Source organism: Antechinus flavipes, chromosome 6 (assembly GCF_016432865.1).
Source record: "Antechinus flavipes isolate AdamAnt ecotype Samford, QLD, Australia chromosome 6, AdamAnt_v2, whole genome shotgun sequence".
Taxonomy (NCBI): domain Eukaryota; kingdom Metazoa; phylum Chordata; class Mammalia; order Dasyuromorphia; family Dasyuridae; genus Antechinus; species Antechinus flavipes.
The window spans coordinates 257,997,550-258,017,324 of record NC_067403.1 but is presented as its reverse complement, the minus strand read 5'-3'; the positions used below and the strand labels follow the sequence as shown (position 1 = coordinate 258,017,324).

The 19,775-nt window shown below is 48.3% G+C and overlaps 1 protein-coding gene across 2 annotated transcripts in view; it reads left to right on the top strand.

The window, feature by feature from the left end:
- Positions 1-19,775, top strand: part of KMT5B (lysine methyltransferase 5B) — a 45,022-nt gene that overhangs the window by 9,522 nt on the left and 15,725 nt on the right. For both annotated transcript variants that reach the window (XM_051964805.1, XM_051964804.1), the window contains exons 2-4: positions 13,496-13,735; positions 14,893-15,036; positions 17,857-17,925. In XM_051964805.1, the coding sequence (XP_051820765.1) occupies positions 13,572-13,735; positions 14,893-15,036; positions 17,857-17,925 (377 nt within the window). In that variant the 5' untranslated portion in view covers positions 13,496-13,571. The remainder of the gene's footprint in view (positions 1-13,495; positions 13,736-14,892; positions 15,037-17,856; positions 17,926-19,775) is intronic.

Sequence of the window (19,775 nt, the reverse complement as noted above, 5' to 3'; positions counted from 1 at the left end):
TCACTCCTTGGGGAATCCCGTCAGCTCTCCAAAGTGTATCATTTTGAACCCAGAATCTGTCACCCTCTGCCAAGAATGGGGGGCATGCGTGGGGAAAAGCTTTGAGGGGTGTGAGAACTCCGATCAGCATAATGACACCCAGAGGGTGAGGCGGTGAGTTAGTGGGGGATGGCACGATCCGGCCGGGCATCTGTTTTTGAGGTGCATTGTTGAGGGGGCAGGGGGTGGGAAGTGCATTGTTGGCACCGGAGAGCGGTGTTCCACTTGGGGGCGGTTTTATTTGGGGGGCGAGGGTAGGGCGGGGGAGGACAGAGCAAGCTTGGCATTGTGCCAAGTTAATAAGGTGGGTTTTTCTTGATACAATGTGAATTTCCCGATGTGGAGAGCTGTCTGTCCCTGCCTTCTGTCCTGGCGGGCAGTTTATCCCCTTGGAACAAAAAGAGCGCCGCTGTGTGGGCGAGTGCCATCTCTGCAGGGAAGTTGGGGCTTGCGGACTTTCGGCGCCGGCTCAGTCTTTCTCTTTTGAGAGTAATTGTTGTTTTACCACCATCAAGAGGAAGCAGGTAGAGCCAAGATGGCAGAGCAGAAGCAGCAATGAGCCGAGCTCGCCTGATACCCCCCTCATACAATGGAAGTAATGTCTCAGATTGAATTCTGTGCTTCTGTAGCCAACGCAAGGTGGGGATAGGGATGTTTTACAGCCCAGGACACCTTGGGAGGCTGGAAGGAGAGGTCTGTGACGTCCGGGTTGAGGCCGGCATGGCAGGTTCTGGCTGCAGCAGCTTCTGAGACTCGGCCTACTTCTGATTGTCAGGGTCAGGACGCCTGGTCTCACTGGAGAACAGCCTTGTAGGAAAAGCCAAAGCTTAGGGCAGTGCCTCCCAGCCCTCAGGGCAGCAGGCACCAAGTTTATAGAGTTCAAAGTTAAGAAATAGGATGAAAAAATGAGCAAGCAACATCTGCCCAAAAAACAAAACAGAGCAAAACTCTGACATTTAAAAAAAAAACACTTTACCATAGAGACTGGGAAGATCCAAGACAAATTCGAAAGATGACACCATTGTGAAAACAGTGAAAAGCAAAGCCTCAAAGAAAAATGCTTGTTGAATACAGGCCCAGTAAGAATTCCTGAAAGTGCTAAAGAGTTAAGAGTGATAAAAAATTCAGAAAAGAAATGAGTGAGGCAAGAAAATTATGAAAAACAAATTAACAGCTTAGTAAAAGAGGCACACAAAAAATTCATGAAAGAAAAGAACTCCTTAAAAAGCAGAATTAGCTGAGTGGAAAAGGAGGTGCAAAAACTCACCGAGGAATAGAAATCCTTAAAAGTTAGAATTAGTCTTGTGGAAACCATTGATTCCACAAGTGTCAAGAAATAAAGTCAAAATGAAAAAAATAGAAGAAAAATTGAAATGATTTGTTGAAAAAACAACCTGAAAAATAGATTGAAGATAGATAATTTAAGAATTACTGGAATTTGTGAAATCCATGATTAAGAAAAGAGCCTAGACATCGTATTTGAAGAAATTCTAAAGGAAAATTGCCATGATTATGTTAGAACCAGAGAGAGTGTAAAATAGAAAGAGAAAGAATCTGCCAATAGCTTCCTTAAAAAGATCCCAAAATGAAACTCCCGAGAATATTTAGCCAAATTCTAGAGCTCCTCGCTCAAGGAGGGAGCTTCAAACTGTCAGAAAGAAATCATTCAAATATTACGGAGCCACAGGCAGGACCACAGAAAATTTAGCAGCTTCTATGTTAAAATAATGAGTGTAGGACAGGGGTCCTCAAACTATGGCCCGTGGGCCAGATGCGGCAGCTGAGGACGATTATCCCCTTCGCTCAGGGCTATGAAGTTTCTTTATTTAAAGACCCACAAAACAAAGTTTGTGTTTTTACTATAGTCCGGCCCTCCAACAGTCTGAGGGACAGTAAACTGGCCCCCTATTTAAAAAGTTTGAGGACCCCTGGTGTAGGGTTTAGAATGTGGTATTTCAGAAGGCAAAAGAACTAGGTTTATAACCAAGAATAACTTGGTACTCAGCAAAACTGGTTTAATCCTTCAGGGGGCAAATAAAACTTTTAAAGAAATAGAATAGTTTGAAGCATTCCTGATGAAAAGACTAGCTGAATTGAATTTCTGACATTCAGATGGACTTAAGTATAAAGAAGTAAATATGAAAAAGAAATCGTAAGGGGATTGATAAGATTAAATTGTTCATATTTCTATATGGGAGGTGATAACTGTAACTCAAGAACTTTGATGTTATTAGGACAGTGAAAAGGAGTCTACATAGAGAAAGGACATGGAAGTGACCTGATTATATTGAGATGTGTTGGAAGAAGGGGAAGGGAGAGGTAGAACGGAGAAAATCGTCTTATGTAAAAGAGATCGAGGAAAAACTTTTACATTAGAGGGGAGAACAAGAGTGGTAGTGGGTAATGCTTATATCACTTTCTTTGGGATTGGTTCAGAGGGAAGAATATATACATACTTAATTAGGAATTTGTCTTATTTGGCAGGGAGAAGGAAAAGTAGTAAAAGAAAGGGAGAGGGTGGTCATAAGCAAAATTTTTGAGAAAAGAATGAGTCAAAAGAGATAAATGGGAAGAAGTGGGAAGGAGGATAATATATAGTAATAGCTATGAATGGGAATGGGATAGAAACCACAAGGAACACAATTGAAACAGAAAGACCCACATAGAGTTAAAATAAGGGATTGAACTTGTTATGCATCAGTTGAGATTAAAAAAAAAAAAAAAAAAGGTAGGGGTAGCAATCATGATCTCAGGAAAAGCAGAAGCCAAGATGGACCTAATTAAAAGAGATAATTAGGAAAACTAACTTTACCAGAAACTACACTAGGCAATAATATTACTATGAAGCATATGTGCACCAAATGGCAGCACATCCAAATTTTTAGACACACACCAAAAGCAAAAAAAAAGCAACCAAAATTAGAAGGAAAGGAGGAGACTGGCAGGAATTTTTTTCACAGCAAGTTTCTCTGATAATGCTTTATTTCTCAAATACATAGGGAATAAAGCCAAATTTATAAAAATAAGAGATAATTCCTGATTGATAAATTGGCCAAAAGATATGAACAGATAGTTTTGAGGAGAAGAAAGTCATATGAAAAATGCTCTAATTCGCCATTGATTAGGGAAATGAAAATTAAAATAATTCTGAGGTGCTACCTCACAGATGGACTGATATGACAAAAGGAAAATGACAAATGCTAGGAAAGATGTGGAAAAATAGGAACACTAATGCATCATAGAGTCACAAACTGGTCCAAACCATTCTGAAGGACAATTTGGAACTACCCAAATAACTATAAAACTATGCCTTCCCTTTGACGTAGTAATATCGCTGCTACTGGGTCTATATTCTGAAGAGATCAAAGGAAAAAAAAAAAACTATAGGTATAAAAATATTTCTAGCAGTTCTTTTTGGAGTGATGGAATTTAAGGAAATGCTTCTGAGTTGGGATTTGCTGAGCAAGTGGTGGTATATGATTGTTTTGGAATATTATTGTATTCTAAGAAAGGAGAAGGAGGAGGAGGGGGGCTTCAGAAAGTCCTGGAAAGACTTGTAGGAACTAATGCAAAGCGAAGTGAGCAGAGAAGTAGGAGAACATTGCATACAGTAACAGCAGCATTGTAACAGTGATCTACCGTGTAAGACTTAGCTACTCTGATTAAGATAGATCCAAAGAACTCATAATGAAAAATGCTGTCCCACTGCAGAGAGAGACTGATGAACTGATTGCAGAGTGAAGCATGCTTTTTTCGCTTTATTTTATTTTATTTATTTTTTTCTTTTTCTATTTAATCTGACTAATATGGAAGTAAGTTTTACATGGTTTCACATGGGTAATTGATATCAAATTGCTTGCCTTCTTAAAGGGCAGGGGAGGATCTAAAGAGAAGGAGAGAATTTGGAATTGAAAATTTTTATGAATAAAGGTTACATGTAAATATATTTTTTATTTATTTTGCTGAGGCAGCTAGGAAGAAATATAATATTTTTGAATTTAAAAAATGTAAAGAGGATCCTGATGTTTTGTAGTAAAGAGAAGAAAAGCTGCCCTGCCCTATAGAAATGTATAGTTTTGGAATCTAGTACAGTTAAAGAGAGCCAGCAAGTAATGAGCATCATTAAGTATAATGATTACTTAGATTTTGAGAGTATTTGAAGGAAATGATTGGTTTAGTTTTCATACACTCCAGTGCTTGTGCCGTGGTGGTTCTCGTCTGCCTTCTGTCGTAAGTCAGGAGACAGGGCCCCCGCGGGGTCGGCTCTTAAGGACTGGACTTGGGTGACCTTGTCCTCAGGACGGTGGTTAGGATGTCTGGACCATGGGCTGATGTCACTTTGTTCCTCTGTAGAAGAAATAAAATGGATCTTGAGAGAACCTTTGAAGGCCTCGGTCACTTCATCTGTTTTCTTGTCATCATCCAGGACTCCCTTCTTGGATCATTGTTTCTTGTAAAATGTGGAGACCGACTCCAGGTAAATGCTCGGACTCCTTCCCTCTCAGCCACTTTCTCGTTCCTTCTCTTGCATGAAGTGCTCCGCCATCCCTGGACACACAGCAAAGGAATCTAATGAGAAAGGATAGTAGGGACTGTTGGGGCTTGGCTCCCTCATCTCTGACAAGGTTCTCATCACTTCCCCAAGTGGGGTGGAAACCAGCAGACCAAGGCCGTGGGAGCCCGGTGAGCTGGGTGGATTTGCGGGAGGCCAGGCGACGGAGCTTTCTCACCTGCCTCCAGGAGACCCAGAGCTTAGAACCGTGAACATTTGGAAGAGCGGACTGTGATCCACACAGCTGGCCCATAATCTTATCCCTGGCTCTTGATTAGCCTGAAGGAACCTCCCGTCGGTGACTTCAGTGCCAAACAAGCTTCCTTCGCATTGTCGGCCTTGAGATCGAACACTGGCGCAAGAAATAAGAAGGACTGGACACTGGTTGGATCCCATTGAACCTCTTTTTCCTCAGATTTGATTTCCTGTTAGTTATTTTATTTTATTATTATTTTTTATTTATTTATTTATTTTTATTTTTTATTTATTTTATTTTATTTATTTATTTATTTTAATAGTTTTTTATTGATAGAACGCATGCCAGGGTAATTTTTACAGCATTATCCCTTGCATTCATTTCTGTTCCGATTTTACCCCTCCCTCCCTCCACCCCTTCCCCGAGATGGCAAGAGTCCTTTATATGTTGAATGGGTTGCAGTATATCCTAGATACAATATATGTGTGCAGAACCGAACAGTTCTCTTGTTGCACAGGGAGAATTGGATTCAGAAGGTAGAAATAACCCGGGAGGAAAAACATAAATGCAAGCAGTTTATATTCATTTCCAGTGTTCTTTCTCTGGGTGTAGCTGCTTCTGTCCATCTTTGATGATTTCCTGTTAGTTATTTTCAAGTGAAGGCCCCATCAGGGATTTTCAGTGTCACAAAGAGCATGAGGAAAGTGGTTGGTGTTTTGGTTGTGTTTCTCTATCATTGTCTTTCTGTGGATCTTGTTGCACTTTTTCTGTCTCTTGGGAATCTCTGTTTTTGTGGTATTGATGAAAGCTCCAAGCTTTAGAAACATATCTTGGAGTTCATTTTCTCTGCCTATAGGCTGTAGCTCAAATAACTAAATAATTGTCACTGTCTTATGGGGACTCTGGCCTTGACTAAACTTGGGCTACAGTGTTTGAAATCGTGACTTTTCTGTGTAAAAATTGCCCAAATTAGAAATCTTTCTTTCCCTGCAGAAAAGCAGGAGGGGAATGGGATAAGTGAAGGGGAGGGAGATAGAAAAGAGGAGTGGTCATTACCAAAACACTTTTGAGGAGGGAAAGAGGGAAAGGAGAGAATGGGAACAAATACAAATAGTAATAGTAAAAAAAAAAAAAAAAAAAAAAGAATTCAAAGCAAGTTTCAAAGATAAGGCCTCATTTCTCAACAAAGAGAGAACCGAGTCAAATTTATAAAACATAGGAGCTGTATCCCAATTGATAAATGATCAAAAGATCTGATCTGTGCCTAAAGGGCTATAAACTCATGTATATCCTTTGACCTAATAACACCACTACTTGGCATGATACCAAAAATGATTCAAGGGTGGGGAGAGAGAAAGGAAAATGACCTATATATACCAAAAAATATTCACACAGCTCTCTTCTCAAGGCAAAAAAAAAAGTAGAAATTGAGGGGACATCCATCAATAATGGCTCAATAAACTAGGGTGTGTTTATGATGGAATATCATTGTTCTCTGGGAAATGATGAGCAGGATGCTCTTGGGAAGAAAAAATAACCTGACACAGCTCTCTTCTCTAGGCAAAACCAAAAAGTAGAAATTGAGGGGACGTCCATCAATAATGGCTCAATAAACTAGGGTGTGTTTATGATGGAATATCATTGTTCTATGGGAAATGATGAGCAGGATGCTCTCGGGAAGAAAAAATAACCCGGAAAATCCTCCATGAACTCAAGCAAAGTGAAATGTCCTATACAAACTAATAGCCATGTTGAGCGATGACCAGCTGTGAGTGACTTGGCTATTCCCAATAGTATAATCATCTACTGCTACTCTGCTACTCTGAAGGATTTAGGATGAAAAAATCCTATCCATCCCCAGAGAAGGACTTGATGGTGTCTGAATACAAACTGAAGCATTCTCTTTTTTTTTTTTTTTTCTCACTGAATTTTTCTTGAAGGTGGGAGATTTATGTTTCCCCCTCACAACTTGACTTTTATGGAAATGTTTTGCTTCACAAGTTGTTTCTTAATTGTGGATGGGGATAAGGGAGTGAACTTGGGACTCAAAAATTTTAGAAACAAATGTAAACATTTGGTGGTGGTTGTTTTTCTGTAATTGGGGGAAATATTAAATAAAACAAATTTTAAATTGTCCAAAGTCCCCTGCCTTCCTGCAGGATGTCACTTTTTTCCCCATGGGCATTTGTGATTATTTCACTGCCACTGGGTAACATCCCAGGAGAAGCCGTTGGCATTCAGAAGGGTCTTCCCTACCTCCATCCCCTGAGTGAGATCAACAAAGTAGATCTGTCTGGTAACAGTTCGGAGGGATTGGTAAAGAAATACTCCAGAAAGTGGATGTCTCTGTCTGAAGGAAGCACTTAATTGTCTACAAGTAGAATTTACTCTGAGGGCGCTTTAGGGAGGTCTCATGTATTACTTGAAGTCCGTTCTTTAAACTGTTTTTAGCTCCCACCCCTAATTCCAAGCATCCCCAGAAATCTGTTACTGATGTTGTATTGTTTGATTTATGTTGGACAGTAGAAATACAAAGTGCCCGTTCCTGTCCTCTCATACTGGTTCCTCAGCCTTAATCTTCACCCTCCTCGGATCCTCTTCAGCTTGTCTTATATTTGGTTCATTTGCACCTTAGGTCCCTCATTAGATTGGGAGCTGCTCGAGGGCAGGGACCTGGAGCATAGAAAAGTCTTAGAGGGTCCCGAGGCTTCGGGAGCCTTTGAAGATCTCTGAGCCGGCCCAAGTTCAAAAGTGTTCCCAAAATAAATACAAATCCAACGAAGCCTAGATGATCCCATTTTACAATGAAGTCAATCTGTGCTGCTTACTTATGAGTTAGGGGCCCTTAGTTGTGAGTTAGGGGTCCTTCCCTGTGGGCTAGGGGTCCTTCCCTGTGGGTTAAGGGCGCCCTTTTCTATTTGAGTTGGAGGAGGAAAATCCAAGAAATAACTGCCCAGGAGAACTTGGAGGCCCCCAGCCCAAACCTCTCACTCACAGAGGAGGAGGTCACTCGGGAAGGGGGGACCCCAAGATTGTGGCTTCCTTGTCCTCCAGCACTGCTTCCCCACTCACCTGCAGGACTCCTTCACAGAATCTTAAAAACCTTGTGCAAAGGCTTTGCCATGAACTCCTTGGGTCCTGGACTTTCTGTCCAAATCTTGCAGCTCTTCGCTCCCCATCTTTTCTGAGCCTTTGCTTATAGAACCTCCAGCCTCTCTAAGCTCGCTTTCTAGATCCTATGGAGACGCTTCTTTCTGAAAAGTCACCCAGAATCCATAGGGGGGAGGAGGAGGTCATCCAGGGCCTGGGCCTTAAAAACAAGTTGCGTTTCCTTGTTGGAAACTGGGGCAGGAAAGGACACGTGGCTGAGATGCAGGCCCCACTTCCTGACCTGTCCCTTCGCTTTGGGGTCAGAGGGACAGTGTGTCCGTAAAGTGGCTTCTGTGGCCTCAGAGACCATTTCCCCTGCCTCAGTCTGTGGCCAAGGGCTCTCCTTGCACCTCGGGGCTACAGTTCTTCACTGAATTGATGCTCTCAGAGCGAATCATCGCTAAGATGATTCTGGTTATGGAATGATGATGATCCCGACCACGGTCCCTGGGTGACTGGCTGGCTGGGCCCGTCAGAGATGCTGCACCCTTTTTCTGTTCAAAGAGAAAGACCGAGTCTGGAGGACTTGGCCCCAGGAGAAGGTTCTTTTTTCCAGGGTCAGGAATCAGGGGTTGCCTACCACGTGATCTCAGCCGTCTACACCCTCTGTCATGGGGGCAGACACATCGCGTATATTGTAGGGCGTTTTGTGGCCAGCGAAGTCATTGATGCTGCCGCTCAGTAACCAGTCATCTTCTCTGCTCCTTTGAGCCCTCATCTCTAAAAAGCCTGACAACAATTGGGAAAAGCTTTGAAGTTCTTCCGGAAAGTCTCTTTTTTCCCCCTGAGGCAGTTGAAGTTAAGTGGCTTGCCCGGGGTCACACAGCCAAGAATGTTAAGTGTCTGAGGTCACATTTGAACTCGGGTCCTCCTGACTTCAGGGCTGGTGCTCCATCCACTGCGCCATCTAGCTGCCCCTTGAAGGTCTTTCTTAAGTTAGCCTAAGACTCTCTCTGGGCAGAGGCATTCTAGTGGTCAGGAGCTAATGTCACTTAGACCCACTGGTGAAACTCTCCCAAGGAATCGTATTCCTGTAAGAGGGAAATTCCAGCAAAGAATGGGAACTTCAGGGTAAGCAGGAAGCTGGCCTCCAAATAAGGAAGTCCTGGGTTCAAATCCTGGTCCCTTCACCTTTAGGTGACTCACCAAAATTATGAATTGCAATAAATACCTACACCCATGCGAGCGTGTTTACATAATACAAGACTACAAGTTAAAGAGAAAGAAGCAGACCGGCCTCAGATGGAATTTCCCAGTCTGGGAGCTCCCCTGGTTTAATCGTGGCGTCTTCTCTTCCCCGGTTATTTACTCCTTATTCTGTGTGTAACTTGTTGGCACTTATCTGTGGATTTGCTCTTTTCCCCAATGGACTGGCAGCTCCTTGAGGGCAGGAACTGGCTCTTGCCTAAGTATTTCCAGACTTAGCGCAGTGCCGGGCACACGGTGCTTAATAAACGTTTATTGGCCGACTCCAGCAGAAAGAGGAGGCTTCCCTCTCAGGCTTCTGGAATCTTAATTGGTCACCGCGGTGCTCCGAAGCCTTTCCGTGTTGTTTTCCTTTCCATGATTGTGGTTGTGGCAGAAATTGCTTCCCTGGTTCAGCCCAGACCACACTGCCCAAATCTCCCCGGTAACCAGTAACCTCGCCTGCCAGGGCTCATTCAGATCTTCCCAGGTTCCTTTGAACTCACAGTTGTTTTTTCTGGAACCATCACATTCTCCCAATCAGCAAACACCAGCTTTTAACATTTGTCCTTACGGGACCTTCCTTTCTGTCCTTGAACTCCCTAGGGGCCTATATATGTGTGTGTGTGTGTGTATGTACACACACACACACACACACACACACACACACACATACACATGATTATACCTAGGCCTGGCGGTCGTATCCCTGAGTCAAAGGCTATCTGTGGTTTAGTGACTTTTTAGTATAATTTCTAATTCTTCAGAACAGTTAGATTAGTTTATAGTTCCATCAAGAGAATATTAGTGTGCCTATTTTCCCATAGTTCCCCCCTCAGTATGTCATCTTTTTAAATTTGATAAGTATGAATTGTAACATTAGAATTTGTATTACTTTGATTAGTGTTTTGGAATATTTTTTCATGTGATTTGTTGATGTTTCTTAAGAAATCTGTCTGCATATCATTTAGCTATTTGGGGCTTTTGTTGAACATTTGTAGAAATACAGATAGCAACCTTTAATCAACAGTAATGTTTTCCCTGCCTACTGCTGGCTGCCTTGGCTTTGTCATGTAAAAACCATCTTATGTTTTGTAATCAAAATTGTTCATTTTGTCATCAATCACCTCTGTTCTGTTCAAGACTTTTCCTCCCCGTAATCGTACAGGGGCCTCCTTGCCTGTTCCTCTGTTTGGGGGGGCCCTTTCTTTTTAACTCATACTCATTTTGGAGTTTTTCTTGGCACATGGTCTAACTCTTCTGCCACACTGCTTTCCAGTTTTCCCAGAAATGTTCCACGAAGGGGTCTTTGGGTTTATCTGCTCTGTTGACTTGCTCTCAAAGGGGATAGACTCCTTAAAAAGTGATGAAATCGAATGTGTCAGCAGTGTGACTTAGAAATAATGGCCTGAAACTTCTGTGCATCAAGCCCATAAACTAATGCATCACTGTCATTAGCAGATAGATTATGCCATTTATTCCCTATCTAGTTGTTTTTGTTGTGAGGCCTTTAGGGATCGGAGAAAGCTCCCTTGGTGTCTCCCTGGGTCGGTGGACGGCCTCCTCCTGTAGCCAGCGCCCCAAGATTAGAAGTCAGGGTTTTGCAGTTGCTTCCAGCTTGTTTTTCGTCGTTGCCCTCCAGAGCTCCCCCCTGAGGCCATCTTTGTCCTGGCTCTTCAAGGATGACTTAGGGCCTGTGGGAAGACCTGGGGCTGCTCTCTTCCCTGGTCGCTGACACTTTCCCTCACGTCTCCCATCTTTAATAAAGAACAGATTGGGGGCATTAACAGGACATGGTCGTCGGGCTGTTGCTGCTCAGGACGATCTCGTTTTGTGGCTCTGGACGCTGTGGTCCCTCACGCTATTGCTTGTGACACTCGGTCTGGAAGAAGAGGTAACTTGGAAGTCGTGGGTTATTGTGGAAGCGGAGAAGTTGTCATCTATTCAGTAAGGAAAATTTAGATTATGTGGCACCTGTTGAATCTTCTAAGTCTTTCTGAAATACGTTATGTTCTTATGATTTCAAGTTAAACCTTTGTTCCTGGTTTCCGTATTAATTCAAATAGAGACATCGCCTTATGTTTGGCAAGAAAGTGGAATAAAAGGAAAATCTCTGTAGATGCTGTGGTGACTTCCAAGCTACCCTCTTGTGCTCTTCTCTGTTGGAAAGCAGCTAGCGTGGCTCTGGGTCTTAGTGATGGTTTAGAAATACCTGGAAGCCGGGCCAAGCAGGAGGTTTCCATTGAGAAGGAGCAGACGTATTGGGTGAGCCGGGGCCGGCCTGGCTGGGGCCTGTGGCAGCCGCAGACTCTGTGGGACCTGGGCAGCCCAGGGGAGAAGGAGGGGGAGGGATTTCCCGAGGCAGCTGCAGGGTCCCCTGGGCATGGTCCAGGATGGAGAAGGCCGACTTCTCCGGGGAGGGGGGGGGGGGGGGGGGGTTTGAAGCCCAGCGTTCTGGCTGTCGTTCGGCCCTTGAGAGTCCCCCTCCCGAGGAGCCTCCCTTCCCTGGGCCTCAGCTGCCCCTTCCATAAAGCAGGAAGGTGAGGCTTCAAGCAGCTAGGGATGGCTTGGTCCCCTGCTAGACTCCCAGCCTCCCTTTGAAGTGACATGCCTCTTTCCAAGTGTCCAGCAGGTGATAAAGAAGCTGCCCCATCAGCCTTCTCTCTCGGAGTCCTTGACCTGTTGCTCCTCTTCCTCCCTGGGTTTGGGGCTCTACGTCTGCTGCTTGATTCCATTCCCCCACGCCACTGAAGGAGGTCTCTCTGTGGTCACAACAGTCTCCTTATTTCTAAGCCCTGTCTCTGTCTGTATCTGTCTCTCTGTCGTTCTCTCTCCTTTCTCTGTCTCTATTTCTGTCTCTCCCTTCCTCCCTCCTTCTAATTTTCCTTTTCCCTCTCCCTCCTACTTTTCCCATCTCTCTCCCCGCTTCCTTCCCATGAATTCAGCTGTCTCTCTGTAGATTCCTCAGATCTCTGTGTGTGACCTTTGTCTCTCCTGCTGGCCAGAACTCTCAGCCTGGGGGTCCCTTGAGCCTTTCGGATTGCACGTGCTCAGAGGGAAGTACGATGTTCCCCCTCCCCTCCCCTCCTTGGGGCCGTTCCCAGCTCCCACTCAGCACGGCCCCCCACCGGGCGTCCTCATTCTTGTCAGTCCTAGCACTTCAGGATCTCTGGCCCCGGCCTGCGTCCTAACCGTTGGTCTGAACTACCAGAATCACTTCTTGGTTGGTCTCCTCGTGTCCGCAGAGACGCCAGGTCAGACTCCTGCGGCTTCCCCCTGCGCTGCTCCCTGTGTGCCCCAGGGGACCCTCCCTTGCTTTGCACGGGGGCCTCTCCGCCTGCAACCTCTCATTAAGGTTCGTTTGCTCCTGTCTTTAAGGGGCCGTTGCTCGTTACCCTGGTTTTTGATGTTCTTCTCCTGACATCGAGTGTGTGTCTGTACCCTCCTTCTCTCTCTTCCTGGCCAATAGCATGTAAGCTTCTCGAAGGCTAGCCTGTGGCGGTCCCCCTCCCCCTCTGCTCCAGACAGTCTGGTGTTCACACATCGGTCCTTAACAACAGGCGCGTGCTGGTTGTCACAGAGTGCGAGTGTGCGCCTGTTCTGTCTGGAACGTCACCTTCAAATGACGAAACCCAGAGCGAAGGCGTCTCTCTCCCATCTCGTCTCCTGGCAACCTAGCTTCTAACCGTTAATCAGCATCACGATGATAGATGGCAGGGTCCGTGGAGCTATCGGCCTAAGATTATAGATGCTTTGCCCGCTTTGATTCGAGCAGAACCGAGGTGGGCCTTGGGAGGTGGCCGGGTGTTTGCAGCTGCCTGCTGGTCAGCAGAGCGAGCCACATGATGAAGGGGCCGGGGTGATGGGCTTGGAGGCCGACGGAGCCGAGTTCAGAACTTCTTTCGGGTGGATAAGGTGCCTTCTCCAGCCTGGGTATCCCATAAATTGGGGGGAACACTTTCAAGGGTGGGGGTGAGAATCGGCTGAAGATAATGAACGTAAAGGGCTGTGAGAATGTTGGAGTGATACGGAATTGTTTATTAACAGATGACTTAGCTGAGTGGATGGCGGCTGTTAGGGTCTGTACCTCCGAGGTCACTATGACAAGGAATTAAGTCACGTGGGTATCGCTTACTAACTGTGAAGGCTCCGGGCATCCCTTCCAGGAGTGGAGGGCGGCGGAGCTTTTAGGGCACATTCCCGATGCGGGATCATTGGGGTATTCGAGAAGCACCCAGACTAGCGCGCCAATAGCAGAGACAACCCTCCCGTCGCCGTGAGTGCACATGGGGTCGTTCTCGGTGGCTGTTTAATGGCATGCTTGTATTTCCCCCCCAGTTATTGTTTTTTTTCCCATGTTTTGTTTCCATTAGGAGAGAAACTTGAAATTATTCTCTAAGCTATTTGAAGAGAGTGACTAAATGCCACTGGGTCGGGCTGTCTGTGGGTATGAAGTGGTTGGGAGACTCCAAGAACATGGTCGTGAATGGCAGGAGAAATGGAGGCAAGTTGTCTAACGAACACCAGCCGAGTCAATCCAAATTTCAGCACGCGGGAAAGGACGCCCTGAAAGCTGGCAGAAATGCAGTTGAGAGAAGGTCAAGCAGATGTAGGTACACAATTAACTTCTGGGTATTTGGGAGGTTATGGGGGAGGGGGAGATTCTCTAGTGATAAAAACGGTTTTATTTTGTTGTCTGACAATTTTCATTCTGGGTGAGTTAAAAGAGCCATGTGTTCCTACTTTGAAAGTGCCATCGTTCGGCTCCTGTTGTGATGAGTGACCAGCGGCGGGCCGGGTGCCTGGTCTGGCTGGGCTCAGCCGCTGGAAGGCCCCCACCCCCCACCCCCTGTTCTCGAGAATGATGGGTGACTTCTGTCCAACCGGAGCGCTGCTACTTAATCACCCGTCAGCCTCACATCTGTGTGTTCGGAAGGGATTGTTGACATCTGTTTCTGATAACCGGTTCTTGGAGCTTTTTATAAGTAGTGAGGAGGAGCAGAATCCAGTCTCCCTCTCTGAAATAGGACTGAGGGCACGTGAGAAACGAAGGGACGGGGGCCAAGAGCTGCCTGCTGGTCAAAGAAGCGATTTTACCTGTCCCACAGTTTACCTTGGTATATAGTAACTAAGTAATGCATAATAAAACACTGACTAGATTTGCCATGTGCCTCTCAGTTAGAAAGGAAACTTTTTTAAAATTAATATTTTTAATTAAAATTTTGAATTTCCAACTCTATCCTTCTTTTCCCTTTCCCTCCCTTCCCTCATTTTTTTCCCCCAAGAACTTGTGGATGTGGTACATTATTCTTGGTGTCCATTTTAAGGGAAAGGGGCAGAATGGTGGAGCCCTTAGCAGTGGTCTTGGAGCCAGGAAGGCCCGAGCTTCTGTCCTGGCACTGCCCGTCCCCAGGCAGCTCACTTCCTTTCTCAGGGCCCTCTCCAAGGCTGTTGCAGAGCAGGTGCCAACCTGCCCCGGTGTCCTTGTCCTCCCCAAGAGCCTCTCCACCAACGCTGCTTCAGCAAGACCTAGTCTGTCACTTGGGATAAACACCAGAGTAGTGTGGAGGCTGTTCCAAGGCTTCCTTGTTCCTGGGGGAGCGGGCAAGACGGTGGGCGGTTGCACTTCCTAGGTTTGGGCCAAGATCAGTTTCTTCTGGCTGGAGCCTCAAACGGATTCCCTGTTGACCCTCTGGAACACAGGCCGGCCCGGGGGCGTCACTGAGGGCCCCAGGGAGTAACTTGTGTGCTTCTTGCCTTTCCCAGGTAGCGGTGCTTCAGGGTTCGAGGGCCAGAGTCGCTATGTTCCTTCTTCGGGGATGTCTGCCAAGGAGCTGTGTGAAAATGATGACCTAGCCACCAGTCTGGTGCTTGACCCCTACCTAGGCTTTCAGACCCACAAGATGAACACGAGGTAATCTTGTCTTTACACCCAAAGCAAACAAAGAAACCTCATTTTCAGAAACCAGAAGGTGATCCTGGAGCTGTCTGAGCAGTCACAAGGGACGGGAAGGCAGGGAAGTCTCCCGGGGTGGGGCTGGGCTCTGGATCTCACTCCCCCCGTGTCCAGCCGCACAGAAGGTCGGCTTGCGGCTCCTTGTACCAGTGGGGGCCTGCTGGACGTTCACTCGGGGGAAGCGGTCAGGAGGCTTGGCTCTTGTTGTCCTTGGCCTTTTAATTAGAATTCCCCTGAAGAGATCTCTGGGGATACGGGAGAGCTCTGTCTGTTTGCCTGCAGGCCAGTGGTGTTAAGATGGCCCAGTACTTGATCCACTGACCTGTAGCTTAGCCCGTCACTGGTGTTCAGTGTCCGTTTGGAACCTTAGGAAGTACAAATCCCTTGCATCCGTGTCAGGTGAATGTTTCTAAAGATGCGACATAGCCCCAAAACAATCCCAACAGCCTCTGGGCAGAAAAGGCCTTTCACTCCCAGGAGATCTAAGGAGACTGATCAGCACACGCTCGGCTCACTTCTCTTTTCTGGGATTTTTTCTCTCTCCCATGGTTCTTCCCTTTTGCTCTGATTTTTCTCTCCCAACGATTCATAAAGCAATGTGTGTTAAAAACAAATAAACTTACTAGAAAAAAGGGGAAAAAAGATGCAGCCCAGCAGCAGATCAAGGGGCAAAGATGAGCGTGCCGGGTGTGAGCCAGCTTTGTTCCTGGGCGCTGGGAGGAGCATGAAGCCTTAGGGGACGGTGCTCCTCACAGCCATGGGTGGGGAGAGATGATGAAATGGATGTTGGATTAGTTGAATTAGGGAGGACGAATTCTCTCTGTCCCGCAGGCAATGGGGAGAGAGAGGTCAGGGCTGGAGAGATAGGATAATGATGGCGGAAGTCTGGAAATGGGTGTGTTGCAGCTCCTCAAGGACATCACAGTGTCTGGAAAAATTGTTCAGAAGGGAAATGTCGTCAGTAGTAGCCAACTGCCCAGGAGGGCTCAGAGAAGGCGGAGGTAGTCCCAGGAGGTGCAGGTGCCCGTGCTGCAGGTGCAGAAAAGCCTGTGGAGATGATTGTTGGTGAAAGGAAGGGAGGCGAGGCCGTGGTCACTGGGGGCTGTAAAGGACTGGGTCCAGAAGTCCCTCTGCACATCCTGTAGAACTTTGGCTCCACTGATGGACCTGCCTCGAGACCCCTCAGAGTCTGCTGAACTGAGTGGTGAAGAGAACAAGCAGAAGGAGAAATAAAAGGGTCCAAGTGGCCTCTGAGGGCCTTGGGGAGCAGAGGAGGGGACGTCAGAGTGGCTGCACAGTCTCCAAGAGGCCGAATCCCAGATCACAAGTAACTTGGCTCAGCCCCTGGCCATCCACGGCCGTTGTGGCCCCTTTACCCTGCTTGCCTCGGTTTCCTCGTCGGTAAAATGAGCTGGAGAAAGATCCAGTCTCTTTGCCAGGAAAACCCAGACAGGATGTGGCTGAAACGCTGGGGCTACAGCAGCTCTCCGGAGTGGCCGGGTCTGCTCGCCAGAGGAAGGCGCTCAGCTCCAACCGGCAGCTTCTGGCCACAACTGGGTCTTGGTCAGGAGCGGAGTCTCCCACGCCATTGATGCGCTGTGATGTTGGGCAGGCCGCAAACCGGGTGGCCTGTGTGTGGCCGGAGCGTGCAGGAAGCACAAAAGCCCACGTTCCTGCTCGGGGACCGCGTCCGACTTCTGGAGCCCCTGGCCAGGCCAGCGGGCAGACCTGCCCCATTGACTTTGGGTCTTTGGGGCTCATGGAGTCGCCTCCTGTTCTCAGCCACTTGGCTGAGTCAGTAGATGTGGAGCCTGCAGCAGACTCGAGTGACTCATGGTTGGCAGCCTGGGGTCCTGGGAGAGACGGCTCTCGGGGCCAGAGATGGCCGGTGATGCTTTGACCTTGGGCCAGAGGTACTTTCTGCCGTGGCATCCTGGGAGGAGGACGGGGCAGTTAGCAAAGGTCTGGGAAATCATCTCTGAGGTGGAATACGGGCAATAGATGGAAAGCTGGAAGGAGCCCAGAAGCCCCCACTGCACTGGAGGGACTCCCAGGGACCACAGGGGGCAGGAGGAGGAACAACTCTTCCCACGGAGCCCCATTAAGGATGCTATGAGAACAAGACCTGGAGTCACTGTCCATCTGAAGTCTATGGCAGGAGGGCCTTGAGAAAGGAAGAGGGGAGACGTCCTTGAGGGTCACAGGTCATTTCCAGGAGGTTCTGGTCATTCACAGACACATGCCCGATTGGCATTTAGGCGAGCTGCCCCAGACCCGCAGCCCAAGAACCCAGAGCCCTTGGGAAGGGCTGGGGTGGGCACTGACTTTGGAGGCAAGATTTGAACCCGAATCCTCCTCCTTCCAGTACTTGCTGTTTGACCTTGGACAGCACGAGAAACCTCATCGTGCTTTGTCATCTGAAGATGAGGGCCTTAGACTGGGATCCCTGCAGGGCTGGGGCAGGGCTGGGGTCAGCCACGGCCTTATTTTGCCCGTGGCTCGTGTCCTGGGGCTGCTTCTGTCTGCACCATTTCTAGGATGGAGGGCTGGGTCCATTCCTGGGGGTCCTGCGTCTTCCCTTGGACTCTGCTTGGGCACCGGGTGGTCAGATCCTGGCGGCGGGCCCCACTCATTGGTTTGGAGTGAGGTCAGGGAAGGGGCTCAAAAGGTGCCCACTCTTAGCGCCATCTCGGGCCCCTGCCTGGGCCCTGGGCTCCCCAGGCTTCCTGCTCAGCCCGGCTCACAGCTTCTCACACCCGTTTGTTTTTGCATCTGCAGCGCCTTTCCTTGGAGGAGCTCCAGGCACTTCACCAAATCGGACAGCTGCCCTCACACGCACCCAGTGAGGTAGGTGACCAGCACCCGCCCCCAGGGTGCCCGGCTCTAGTAGTCCTGGTGAGGGTCCCCTTGGAAACACGCCGCGGCCTTGGTCAGGGACCGGAGATGGAGAGCCCCACGGGGGCAGCTACAGGAGCTGCCAGGCGGCCTTCCTGGACATAGGCTTTCTGGGCACAGCCTTCCCGGGCATGGTCCCTCTGGGCATGGCCTTTCTGGGCATTTTCTGCCCTCTCTTCTCTCCCAACTCCTGTGTCACTTCTTTCCACTCCTGGCAGTGCAGGGAGGGCTCAGTACCATGGCTGCACCTCATGGGCAAGAGAGCCAGGGGAGGGATAGAAGAGGAAATGAGGGGCAGGCAGAGAGAAGGGGGAAAGGGAGAGTGTGTGTGAGTGCGTGCACGCGTCTATGCCCGTGCCCACGTTGAGCTGCCTTGTGGATGGATGGCAGCTTTTTAGTTGCTGCTGCCCGTAGCAGACACACGTCAGGACTGGAAAGCTTGGGCCGTCTGCTGAGTTTGTGACATGAGAGCATCTCGCCCTGCGGGGAGGAAGGGAGGACTCAGTGGTTTGAGACCATTGTCCAAAGCCTGCCCCCGCTTCCAGTCACCGCTGCTTGAAGATCTTGCTCTGTATTTATAGGGAAACAAATCCAGGGGCGCCTGTCTGTGTGTGCTCCTGGCCACGTTTCCAAAGCTGCTCGGTGACCGAGCTCAATGTCGGGTCTCTGTCAGAAAATTCAGGCACAAGATCGGCATAATGTTGAGAGCACTAGGAGGAAGACGTTCCCCTGCCCCGGGGAGTGACTTTAGAAGGAGAGGTGGAGCTTTCTCATTGCAATTTAAATTTGCCTTAAAATAGTTGGAACAGAGAATTTTTCGGCCTGTGGCCTCGATTTAGTAGGCCCGGGGCACAATGGGGATGGGGGAGAGATCCCTTTCCACGCCCACCAGTAATAGGAATCGAGAAACACAGGTCTCTCCGACAGCCACTGCTGATGGTTGGGATTGAGACCAAGGTGTTTTTAGAGAAGAGAATTTACATCTGAACTCGTTCCTTGGTCCGGCCCCCTTCCCTCTGCCTGTGATTTCTTATGGGAGAGCTGCCGCTATTATTGGCTACTCAGCATGAGGGACTGAGTCAGGGTCTGCCTGGGCTGTGGCTCCAATAAAGATGTCCAGCCTGCCCGCTTTGGGACTTCCGGAAGGTGCCTGTGCTCACGGAGGATGCTAGGCGGGTCCCCCTTGTTTCCCAGCATCCTCTAGCTGGCTCACCTGGTTTGGTGTCTGTGAATCCCCATCCTGCTTTCGCTCTGGGCAATCCTGCGGCCTCACCTGACAGCCTTGTCGGCCATGGGTCTGACCCTCAGTCTCGGCCTCGGCCATGGCGTGAGACGGAGTTTGTAGGAGACTGCTGCCGTCTGCCTCAGTGGGGTCCAAGCCCAGGTTGGGAGCATCAGTGAGACGCGGGACGCCCCTGGCCCTCTAGCTCCCTGACTTGGCAGGGCCAGCCCACCAGAGGACCTTCAGGAGCTGCAGATGGTTCATCCTTGTACTAGTCAGGCCACGTCAGCCAGAAATGGAAACGGATTGGGGGGTTGTCTGAGTTTTGTAGCCGGACCCTCCAGCTCGGGTCACTGAGTAAAACCATGAGCTTGATGATGGTCCTGTGGAGACCCTCAGCTCAGGGGCCTTGGTGACCTCGGCTTTGAGTCCCACGGCTTCATTTCCCGAGGGATCCTTCTCTTCCGTCCCGACACTCACAGCCGCATCTGGCTTGCTTGAAGAACAAACCTTTGCCTTTCACAGCCCTCTGTGCTTCAATTTCTGCAGTGCTCTGTATGTACTGTGGCCCTTGACACTG